We start from the raw sequence: 12,064 nt of genomic DNA, 5'->3' as shown, positions 1-12,064 counted from the left end.
AAACTGATCTGATGATGCTAACTTAAAACAAGTTCGGGCAACTTGTAAATGATGCCATTGGTCCATTTTGTTTCTCTGTCTCATTGTTGGGGTCAATGCAGTTTATGGCCTGCACAAGAATGGAGGATGCTGGAACAATTCAGCAGGTCCGGCAGTGCCAGGACGGAGACAAAACTGGAGTTAACACTTCAAGTCGATTCGACTCTTCTTCATCTTTCCGAGTCAAGCGGACTCGAAGCGTTAACTCTGTTTCTCCCCGTGCAGATGCTGCCAGACCCGCTGAGTTTTTCCAGCATCCCCTGCTCTTGTTTCAGATTCCAGCATCTGCAGCATTTTTCTTAGCTTATGGTCTGGATCTTCTGAGGAGCAGCAATTATCGTCAGACTGCTGTTGCACTCAAAAGCTTTCTCCTGGGACACGTCGCTGTTTCACATTTCTTGCATACACACGTACAAACATATGAATTAGTAGTTGGCCACTTGAGCCCGCTCCGCCATTCAATAAGATCATGGTTGATCTGACTGTAACCTCAAGCCTACATTCCTTTCCCGCTAACCTTTCACGCCCTTGCTTATCAGGAATACCTCTGCCGTAAATGTATTCAAAGACTCTGCCTCAATCCTCTTATGAGGAAGAGAATTGCAAAATCTCGCACCCTTCAGGAAAGCATATTTCTCATCCCTGTCTTAAATGGGTGACCCTTATTTTTAAAGGATGGCCCCCCCAGTTCTAACTTTTCCCACAAGGGTCTTCCGAGCCCAGCTTTATCAGAAATGCAGAGTGCAGAATCAATCAGCGAGTTCCATTGAAGAGCAGAGAAGTCTGGAGAAAGACCGGTTATGTCCGCATCCCCCCCTCTTTATGGCGCCAGCTGCCAAATTTGACGGTCCAGTCTGAATGTTGGTTAGCGGGTAGGTGGTTGAGGTAAGTGCCTAGGATCAGTGGTGTAGGTACCCAGGAGGTCGACTTGGTTTCCTTTTGTTTAAGGCTTCCTAGGAAGCTCTTCAGGTAAGCACCTCAGAACTTCCAAAGTCTCCGACTCTAACAAGAATTGGGTGACTTTTGCAGAGGACACCGGAGGGCAAGTAAATTGACCGTTATAAGGTGAAGCTTCCTGGGTCATTCCCACACAAGTCCGGCACACATCTCCAGTCATAGAATAATTAATAATAATCGCTTATTGCAGCAGCACGGTGGCGCAGTGGGCTAACCCTGTTGCCTCACGGCGCCAAGGTCCCAGGTTCGATCCCGGCACTGGATCACTGTCCGTGTGGAGTTCGCACATTCCCCGTGTTTGCATGGGTTTCGCCCCCCGCAACCCAAAGATATGCAGGCTAGGTGGATTGGCCATGCTAAATTGCCCCTTAATTGGAAAAAATGAATTGGGTACTCTAAATTTATTTATTTTTTTTAAATTAAAAAAAATAATAATAAGCGCTTATTGTCACAAGTAGGCTTCAATGAAGTTACTGTGAAAAGCCCCAAGTCGCAACGTTCCGGCGCCTGTTCGGGGAGGCCGGTACGGGAATTGAACCCGTGCTGCTGGCCTTGCATTACAAGCCAGCTGTTTAGCCCACTGTGCTAAACCAACCCCCATGTCCAGTTTCAGGTGATCCGGAGATCGGAGAATTAGGAATATAATTTTTTTTAAATCCCAGTAGTTGTTGAGGTGAATTCCTTATCATCCACATTCATGATCTCTGTTCTGTAATATTAAATTCTTTGAATTTACAGTGATAAGGAAATGCCTTTCTCTCTTGTAGAAATGAAAGCTGTCCAATATAAATATTTATACATGTTTGTATCAAAACCCAAGGTTACTATTCCATTCCTCACCTATTTGAAAAGTGACTTCCATTGTCTGACATGAAAACTCTTAAATCCGTCAAGACCATAGCTGTTACTTATTAACTATAACCACAATGTTAATTAATATGATAGTGTGGCAATGTCTCACTTGTCACTTGTTCTAAGTGCTGGGAATGCAGGTTTGGCAGCATCTGTGAAGAGAGAAACGGCGCCCTGATGAGTCATAATCAACTTGAAACATTAACTCTTGTTTTTCTCTCTGCTGCTGCCAGACCCCTGCCGAGTATTTTTTAGAATAATCTTTATTGTCACAAGTAGGCTTACGTTAACACTGCAACGAAGTTGTGTGAAAAAACCCTCGTCGCCACATTCCGGCGTCTGTTCGGGTACACCGAGGGAGAATTCAGAATGTCCAAATTATCTACGTCTCTCGGGACTTGTGGGAGGAAACCAAAGCACCCGGAGGAAACCTTCGCAGACACGGGGAAAACATGCAGACTCCGACCCAAGCCGGGAATCGAACCTGGGACCCTGACGCGGTGAAGCTGCGGTGCTAACCACTGTGCTACCGTGCTGACCTTCAGCACTTCAGCTGCTGGAAGTCTGAAATACAATCAAAGTATTTGCTTTTAATTTTGTGCACACTCCCTGTTCCCCAGAAACATGGATTAATGGACAGTTTCACCTGCCCTTTCAAAGCTTTGTCAAAGTATCTTTGCAAATTCCGGTTGTAATCGAGATACTTTTTAAACTAGCTTGCTCTTCATCGTTTACAGCTTTGGCTGGCCATTTATTTTCCATAATCCGAACAGTTAAGGGAACCAATTTTCTCTCCTTCCGGAAGACAACTTTGATAGAAGACATGTGGTTGATGATGCAACAAATCCAGGACCTCAATGCTCTCACTATTAAATTTTGATGGCTGCTCTAGCGTTTACACACACAAGTGATATTGAAGTGAACAGATGCGATTCAATTATGAATGCTTTATTGTCTTCTGATATCACTGGAAATCTCAAACAAAAAGAAACTGACAGATTACAAAACTAATATGTCCAGTGCAGCGTTCATAGGGCTAATATAATGTTCATAATTTTACAGTATGCTTTAGTGATTTTACTGTTCTCCATTAAATCACCATTCCGTCTTTTTGCCCAGAAATACGACTATGACAGCAGCACTGTGAGGAAGAAGTTTTTCCGAGAAGCACTGCTTCAGATTACTATTCCATACATGCTAAAGAATCTCTCTTCATCTGTCAACACGGTGAGCTTTGAACTTTCTTCATAATTACATGATGTCACCTGTTATGCTAAACTGATGCATCTGTCATCTATAAAGGTGAAATATATGAATCTGTTGAAACATTTGACAGTGAGGATCTCTTGCTCCCTCTTCAAATATTGGGCAAGTTGATTTTTTCCATTTTTTTTTTTTTTGTGGTGATATCCTTATACCACCTCTAGGTGCCCATTTCATCAATTGGAAATGCATTGTAATCTAGTAGGCCAGCATACATAACAAAAGCTTATTTCCATTAAGATCGTAACAAAAGCTTATTTCCGTTACGATCAGTACGGAGTAAATTATGTCCAATAAAATGTACTATTTTTCTCAGCATGGTGTCTATTGAGATCTACCCCTGTAAATAATTCCAAATTTGCTCTAGGTTCTGTGTGCAGTTTTGTGAATGTTTGAACCATTTTTTAAGTTCTACCCTATGAAGGCTGAGAATCCATTTGCTTCTTTCTAAGTCTGAGCTATATAGAAACATAGAACCTAGGAGTGGGCCATTCAGCCCTTCGAGCCTGGGCCGCCATTCAATTTGATCATCGCGGATCCTCTATCTCAATGCCATAACTCCTACTTTCTTCCCATACCCCTTGATGCCATTAAAATCTTTTTGAAAACTATCCGTCTCTTTCTTGAATCCATTCAGTGACTTGTCCTCCACAGGCTTTGATGGTGGGGAATTCTGCAGTTTCACTCCCATTTGAGTGAAGAAATATTTCCTCATCTCTGTCCTAACTGGCCTACCCTGTATCTTGAGACTGTCTCCACTGGTTCTACATTCCCCAACCATGGAAAACATCCTCCCTGCATCTAGTCTATCCAGCACTTGTTAGAATGTTATGCATTCCAATCAGATCTCCTATCTTCCTTCTCAACCCGAGTGAATGCAGGCCCAGTTGAACCACTCTCCTCAGAATCAGCATAGTGAACCTTCGGTGTTGTAGGAATTTGAATGATTTATAGAATCAGTGTGCATTTGAATGTAAAGCGGATGGATATCTTTGTGGCATTCTTGTTCGAGTTCATATTAAAAATTCTGTTCGTTCCTGAACCACAGTGACTGATTCTTAATCCTTTTCCACAGGCCCTACCTAAATTTCAAGAGTACATCTTTGAGGATTTTTCCAAGTTTATCCTGGTAGATAATATTTTTGAAGAGGTGGTTCTCCAATCTGTCTCAAAAGACATAATGCTAGGTAAGGTCATTCCCAAGGCAAAAATAAATAGTTTTAAGCAGCATTCTGACAAGTTTTATAAAGAAGGTACAATACTGATAAACCAACCAGATAATTGAGATATTTTAGAGCTCTAGTTTATTAAACTTTGTTGCGTATGGAGGGGGTTTTACTACAGCTCTCCACCAATGAGGAGGTGGTTTTGTCCTTTAATTATGAAATCTGGCAATAATTGGAAATGGTTACCAGACATGCGATGAACTATAATGGGGGCGGGAAGATAACATCTGTGGTGGATTGTAGGATCCACAATGTCTGTCTCTACTCTTGGCTTTGTCCCAGGTCAGAATAAATAACCTCCGAAATATGCAGCAGATTGTCCATTGCCATCCTGTGCTTTTTTTTCTCTTAAGGTTTTGGAATATCTACCTAAAATGCATAATATCCTGCCACCTAGTGTATGTGAACCAGAGACTTGGGAGGGGGAGGGAGAGGCTATGATGAATTGGAGATTAGATATGTGGAAAACATATTGTTGTAATTGTGAAATGGCTAATGTCCTAAAATAGTTAGCAACCTTTTCCCAAATCACTGCTGTTGGAGATTTATGAAATTGGTTTGAAAGAGTCAGTGAGGCGCCCTCACACAAGCTGCAAGGACGGACGATAGGGTTGCAGTTCTAGAATTCAATGGCAGTTGCAGGTGGAAGGAGGGCTTGCCCATGCTTTGGGATAACTTGGAAGAAATTAGTCAGTATTGTAATGGGTTACAGATTGGGTGCTGTACACTAACACGAACCTCCAGCTGGCAGTCTGCAATCGACTGAAACCCAATACAATCAGATAGCACTGTTGTGTGTTTTTTGGGGGGACCTCATTCCTCTCCCCCCCCCCCCCCCCACACATCACCACCACCACCACCCATACATTCTGCCATCTCCAGCAGCAGCTTATGCTGGGCTCTGTCATTGGCAACTTGGTTAATTAAGGACGTTCTTAACTGGAGTGGAATGTCCTGAGGCAAATCATGGGTGGGAGTCAGAAAGCAAACAGGGGAACTGAGCTAAAGTTGTGGTTGGAGTGACCTGTTTCTCTCGGGCTTTTATTTTAAAGATGGGGAGAAATGCCTCAGCAAGTTTGGAGGAGTTGAGAGAGGGAGTTTCAGGGTGTGGAGTCATATGGGTGAAGGCTGTGCCACTGATGGTGGTAAAAGTGCACTGAAGGGGGAGATATGGTAGACCAGAGTTGGTGTGCGCCCAAGGTCCTTGGTAGGTTCTTGTGCAAGATGGTTGTAACACCCATGTGCGGAGGGGTAGGGAGCCAGTGAAGGTGACTGGGATGGAAAAGGATACCAAACAAGACAGTGGTTATCACAGCATCAGAGACCCGGGTTCGATTCCGGCCTTGGGTGACTGTAGAATTGCAGGCTCTCCCGTGTCTGCGTGGGTTTCCTCCGGGTGTTACGGTTTTCTCCCATGGTCCAAAGATGTGCAGGTTAGGTGGATTGGCCATACTAAATTGCCCCTACTAAGCGTCCACAAGATTAGGTGGAGTTACGGGGATAGGGTGGGTGTGTGGATCTTGGTCAGGTGCTCTTTCGGAGGGATGGTGCAGACTTTGAGTTGAATGGCCTGCTGCACTGTAGGGATTCGACGATTATACACTTGAGAAGGAATAATGGGGGGGAGATTAGTTCTGGCAACTTACATAGTCATACTTTACATGAATGTTTAGTCCTAGTATTTCAATTATTTAATCTCGTTATGGTCTCTCTGGATGTGCCAACTATTTTCTGAAGGTGTGCTTCTGTGTAAAGCAGGGGAATAATGCCATTATCTCATTGGCTATACCGGGGTGGGGGGGATATTTGAAATTCTTTCCCTACTGATCAGGAAAAATAACTGGCCTCTGTTCTGTTCCCCCATTATGGCAAAAGCAAGATCCAATCTTGGCTTGTTGGGAGCCCAATTCCTACCATTTCTTTTCACAGAGCAATCCGATACCGACACCCTGTACCCAGCCCACCACAATGGGATTAAGTGAGCAATGTTTGCCGAGAAAGATATTCGGAACCCATTGGCACTTTGGCTATTTCTCGTCATTGTCAAAATTAATCTTAATTTTGAATTCAGATACTGCCCACATATTAGTCATTTAGAAGTTTGGTTTTATTGCTGAGACAGTTTCTCAGACCGGCTTAAACTATTTCTTCCATAAATTTATTTTAAATTATTAGGGTTGTCAGTGCACCAAGTTGGCGGTCTAACATATTTTGGAAAAACTGCTCAGAAATGCTTTGGAATGGGCCAATTTTAACAAAGCATTACAATGATAGGACAAAGTTGTTTTTTTTTTTTTTACAAAATTACTTCTGTGTAAATTAGATTCAGCATTGCCCTCTTGATTGTTTAAAAACTAGGAAAGAAAGCTTGTATTTATGTTACATGTCCAACATTCTAAAGCTCATCACAAACTTTGTTTTGACATTTCATTGCCATTGTTGAGTCAAGGCAGCAGTCGACGTGTGCCCAACCACAAAGTTTCACAAACATAAATGACTGGTTTAGGAATTGCCGTTTGTAGGTTTTCTCAGGATTTTGTGCTCCCCCACTGACATGGAATCATACAATGAGCTTTTCTTACTCACTACCCCACGTCCCCCATAGGAATCAAATTGTAGATGTAGTCAAGCATGGAATTATTGTTAAATACATTTAGAGAATCCAATTCTGTTTTTCCAATTAAGGGGCAATTTAGTGTGGCCAATCCACCTACCCTGCACATCTTTGGGTTGTGGGGGTGAGACCCACGCAGACACGGGGGGAATGTGCAGACTCCACACTGGCGGTGACCCGGGACCGGGATAAAACCTGGGTCCTCAGCACCGTGAGGCAGCAGTGCTAACCGCTGTGCCACCCGGGCCAAGCAGGGAATATGTTGACTGAGCTGTAAAACAAATTCTGTAACCCACATAGCTGTAGCCAAGACAAAGACCTATAGTTCAATGCACAAGAAGATGATGCCCCCAAGAAAGTTTTGTTCACCTGGAGGATTTGGGGAGTGACATTATACTGTAAGGGTGATGGCTTTTTTTGACAGGCGTGGTATATCTTGAAATTATCAAATGCACAAATCATGAGTGGATTATAAAAATCTTCATTGGGCACCCCTGTTTGTGTTGTGGGCTGGCAACCAGTAATCTCAACCCCCTGCAGAACAATTTGTGCTTGACACTTGCTGCAGCAAAATATTGGATTGTTCATTATTTAAGAAGTGCTAACTTTACATTGGTCAGCTTAAGAAGGGTTGCTTTGATTGCAATGGTGACCATGTTCTAACTTGTGTTTTTTTTTATATTAGCTGTGAAGGAAGCAGCTGTTCAAAGAAAGCATAACCTCTTTAGAGACAGCATAGTGATGTCCAACAGTGACCCCAACCTGTTCCTGCTTGAAGACCAGCCTATCAACTGGAACAGTGAGTTTGGCAACCAAGAAAGCAGTGGCCCTGAAAACGCCAGTGATAAGAGGAAAAGGATGAAGCAGGTGGTTTCAATGATTCAAGATGATGGGATTTGCCATCCCGACGAGGTTGACGTTAAGAGTGACCTCAAAGAAGTGGCTGAAGAGGAGCACGTTGCAAACGATGGTTCGTTGGAACCTTGCAGCCCAGTCAAATCACCCGATAGTGTCAAAGAGATCTGTGACCTGTTGACGATAGCTAAAATTGAAACTGAAGTACTTGCACCGGCAGACATTGCCCTGAGCAATGGAGCAGTTTGTACAAGTGAGAAAGCACCCGGGAGGAACCCTTCTGAAGAAATTGAGTCCAAGTTGCTCCAGGAAGAGCACCAGTCCTCCCCTCCTACTGAGAAGACTGAAGATGGCAACAGTTCTACAATCAGCTCTCCAGCAAAGCACGAAGAAAGTGAGTCACATCAAGAGAATGCGACTCTTTGCCAACAAGATTCTAATGATAAAGAAACTGGCGAGGAGGTTGCTTCAAAAATCTCTGAAGTTGCAGAAGATTCTCATGAGGCACATCAGCAAGTACAAGACACAAAATCGGAATCTTAATTGCTGGGGAATAGATTTGGCTGCAGTTAGTCCAAAAAGAATTGTGTGGCTTTTTAGCCTTCAAATGCAGTTTCCCTACTACTGCAGTGGTGACACACTGGCCCTGAAATTCACTTGAGAATTATACCGGTCCCTCACCGTAACGATGACGGGAGATTGGGAGAAGGCCTGCAGAGTTTCAGGGCTGCTCTGTTTGGGTTTTTTGTTTATCTGTTCATTATCACATTGTAGAGGTTCTCCGCCAAAATGCCTAATGGTGTACATTCCATCTTGGGTGCTTACGTTTTCCTATTCTGTAGTATGCGTTAATACATTACGTCCTGCTTATTGTCCCCTCTTTTATTATGCATTGTAATTTTATTCTCTGGTGCATCAAATATTTTCATTAGATCTGCTTGGTTAGAGCTGATTTTCTTTTGCCGATTCATGGTTTGTTACACTTAAGCCAGCATTTTTGCACAAGTGTAGTTTGTCATCTTCTTTATCATGGTAAAATGCCACTCAAAATGTGCAATAGAATCCAAACCCCAGATAGATGCTAAGTTGTTAATACAGAATGGTGGCTTGCTCACTTTACCATAACAGCATTATGAAAATGGTTCATGGTTATTAATTTGAGAGCGTCACTTCACATTGGGGGTCATGTGTGCCATGGTAAGGTGCTACACTTGTCAGCAATGAATGCAACACAAGATAATTTGTTATTTTCAAATGTTTCTTTTTGTACATGCTTTTGAGAATTGCTACACAATGCATTTGTTCTTTGAAACTTGCTACATTTTCATTTATTTTCTGTAATATGGCACCATGGTATCACAAAGAATTAATAACAGGGCATAATGATCTGCTAGCTATTTAAGGAAAATACTTTAAACCAAAACACACCTTGCTGCAAATGTGTTTCTGAAACCCATGTAAAGTCAAGAATTTGGAGCAACTAACGGTGTATTATCTGTTTGTGAACATTGTGCCATGAAAACCATATTGTTCGGCAACAACTGATACAGAAATAGTGACTGCCATGTTGACAGTCGCTAGCTTCTGTCTTACAAGACTGACTGACTAATGATTATATAAGCATTGTTTTAATTGACAGGTCTATCCAAAGTACCCATAATGATTCACTGGAAAACTGAATGTGGTATTATGGAATAACTAATGGAAAAGTAAATTATCATAAACTGTAGCATATGTTTCTAGGATGCATTTTTACACGCAGAATCCCTCCAGTTGCGTATCTCCTGAAGCAGGTTTTCAAGACTTCCAGCATCCTAAACAGTATAAATTGTACTTTATTACACTTTTTTTTTTTTGTTTAAAGCAAGAAGGGGATTGGGTCTAAGTTAGTTAATCTTCACCAATTGCTGCCTGGTTAAATATCAACCTGTGCGGCAAACATGCCAACACTAGTGGCTCTTAAGTGTGCAATCCTGGTCAATTAACTGCTGGATAGTTGGTTTGTTGATATGTTAATATGGAGTGGAGAAACAGCAGTGGAATATGGTTTCCATTGATGAAAGGGGGGTCCAGATTTTTATTTTATAAAACTGCATTCTGCCAATTCTGTGCCATGACTTTAGGCCAAATATTCCATGACCTGTTCATTAGAGAAAAAAAAAGGTTTCTTCTATTTAAGAGATTTTATTTCATATTATTTAGCTTAAATGCTTATTTAACTATTAAATATTGCTGGAATCTGCTTGGGATGAGCAGTTGTTGCTTATTGGCTTGACCTTTAGTTTGACACGAAGTGGGCTTTTCCATTTTATTATAGTTTATGATTAAAAGCTTTCACCGATAAAACGGGAAAGAAAAATATGTAAACGATCTTCTAATTTTATTGAAAGGCGTACAATGCACAAAAAAAACAGTGCTGATGTGCCTCAATCTGTACAATCCCAGTTAGAGGCAGTTTGTTATGTAATACTCCTTTTCTCTTTTCCCCTCTTTATTGCTGCTTTCAACTTGAGGGTTTTACAGATGCTACTAGTGATCCTGATCCCTGTTCACCCTGCATTATGGGTTCCCATGAATTCTCCAAAGTATTTTATTAAGCTGCCTTTTTTTTTTTGCAAAAATCTGAATTTAATAAAGTTTTCATCAAGACTGAAGTGCCCTTTTCATTGTGTTTATGTTTGGAGAAGCATAGTACTTTTCCTGCCTCCGTGTGCTGCAAGCAGAGGGAAAAGGGTTGGAGATCACCATTACTTGGAATGCCTTGATTCCTTTAGGGAACAAAGAAAACCCAACTGCATTCACCTCAGGACCTGGAGTCCATGAAGTCTAGACTCTAAAGAAAGACAGACTTGCATTATTCTAGCACCTTTCATGACCACTGGATGTCCCGGAAAGCTTTACAGTCAATGACCACACTACTAAAAGTACTCCGATGTCCTGTCGGAAACCTGGCAGGTAATTTGCACGTTACAAGCTCCCACAAACTGCATTGTGATGATGACCAGATAATATGTTTGTTTAACGATGGTGATTGGAAAATAGCTATTGGCCAGGAGACTCAGGATAGCGCCTCTCTTTGAAACAGTGCCATCCACCTGAGCAGGCAGACATCTCATCCAAAAGGTGGCACCTCTAACAGTGCAGAACTTCAGTACTGTACTGGACTATTGGACTTCGGTTTTTATGATGAATTCCTGGTGTGGAACTTAAACCCACAACTTTCTGACTCTGGTGAGGGTACTGCCAACTGATCCGTAGCTGAAAAGGGGCCTGGGGGAGGGGGGGGGGGTTACCTTGCCAGTGAATTACCTTATAAATACCTGAAGAGAATCCTGCAAGTATGCCACTGCTGCCATAGTTTTGGCAGCATTAATTTCCTGGCCAACCTTGTCTTTCCTCCCAGCCATGATGTGGAGATGCTGGCGTTGGACTGGGATGGGTAGTAAGAAGTCTTGCAACACCAGGTTAAAGTCCAACAGATTAATTTGGAATCACTAGCTTTCGGAGCATAGCTCCTTCACCAGGTGACTGAAGAGGTTGGTTACACAAACACAGCACATAAAGACAAAGCCAATGATGCAAGATAATACTTTGAATGTGAGTCTTTGCAGGTAATTAAGTCTTTACAGGTCCAGACAGTGTGACTGGAGAGAGGGATAATCACAGGTTAAAGAGGTGTGAATTGTCTCAAGCCAGGGCAGTTGGTAGGATTTTGCAAGCCCAGGCCAGGTGGTGGTTGGGGGGGGGGGGGGGGGGGTTGGTGAATGTAATGAGACATGAATCCAAGATCCCAGTTGAGGCCGTACTCATGCATGCGGAACTTGACTATCAGTTTCTGCTCGGCGATTCTGCGTTTCCCTCCCAGCTGCATTGCTGTTCACTGCCCCACACCCTGTATGTTTGTATTTACACAGAAAATTTACTTCCAAGAGCAAGAAAATGTACTACATCCAGCTGAATTAATTCTTCAGTACAGAACAATAATTCTCTGATTTATCGCTCTCGTGCCTCTTTACAGTTCCCCAAAGTAGGTGGCTTGATGTTCAGTATTGGGACCGGTTTAGCTCAGTTGGCTGGACAGCAGGTTTGTGATGCAGAGCAAAGGCTAGCAGCACGGGTTCAATCCCTGTACCGGCTAGGTTATTCATGAAGGCCCCGCCTTCTCAACCTTGTTCCTCGCCTGAGGTTAAATCAGCACCAGTCAGCTCTTCCCCCTCCAAGTGGTAAACAGCCTATAATCATCTGGGACTATGGCAAC

The 12,064-nt window shown here is 42.6% G+C and overlaps 1 protein-coding gene across 1 annotated transcript in view; it reads left to right on the top strand.

Moving 5' to 3' along the window:
• The window catches only part of niban2a (niban apoptosis regulator 2a), a 300,778-nt gene extending 290,318 nt beyond the window's left edge, over nt 1–10,460 (top strand). The window contains exons 12-14 of the mRNA XM_072488298.1: nt 2,968–3,075; nt 4,187–4,298; nt 7,637–10,460. Of these exons, the coding sequence (XP_072344399.1) occupies nt 2,968–3,075; nt 4,187–4,298; nt 7,637–8,349 (933 nt within the window). The 3' untranslated portion in view covers nt 8,350–10,460. The remainder of the gene's footprint in view (nt 1–2,967; nt 3,076–4,186; nt 4,299–7,636) is intronic.
• Nucleotides 10,461–12,064: the final 1,604 nt, after the last annotated feature.

Source organism: Scyliorhinus torazame, chromosome 22, assembly GCF_047496885.1.
Source record: "Scyliorhinus torazame isolate Kashiwa2021f chromosome 22, sScyTor2.1, whole genome shotgun sequence".
NCBI classification, from domain to species: Eukaryota; Metazoa; Chordata; class Chondrichthyes; order Carcharhiniformes; family Scyliorhinidae; genus Scyliorhinus; species Scyliorhinus torazame.
This window is presented reverse-complemented; position numbering and strand designations above follow the sequence as displayed.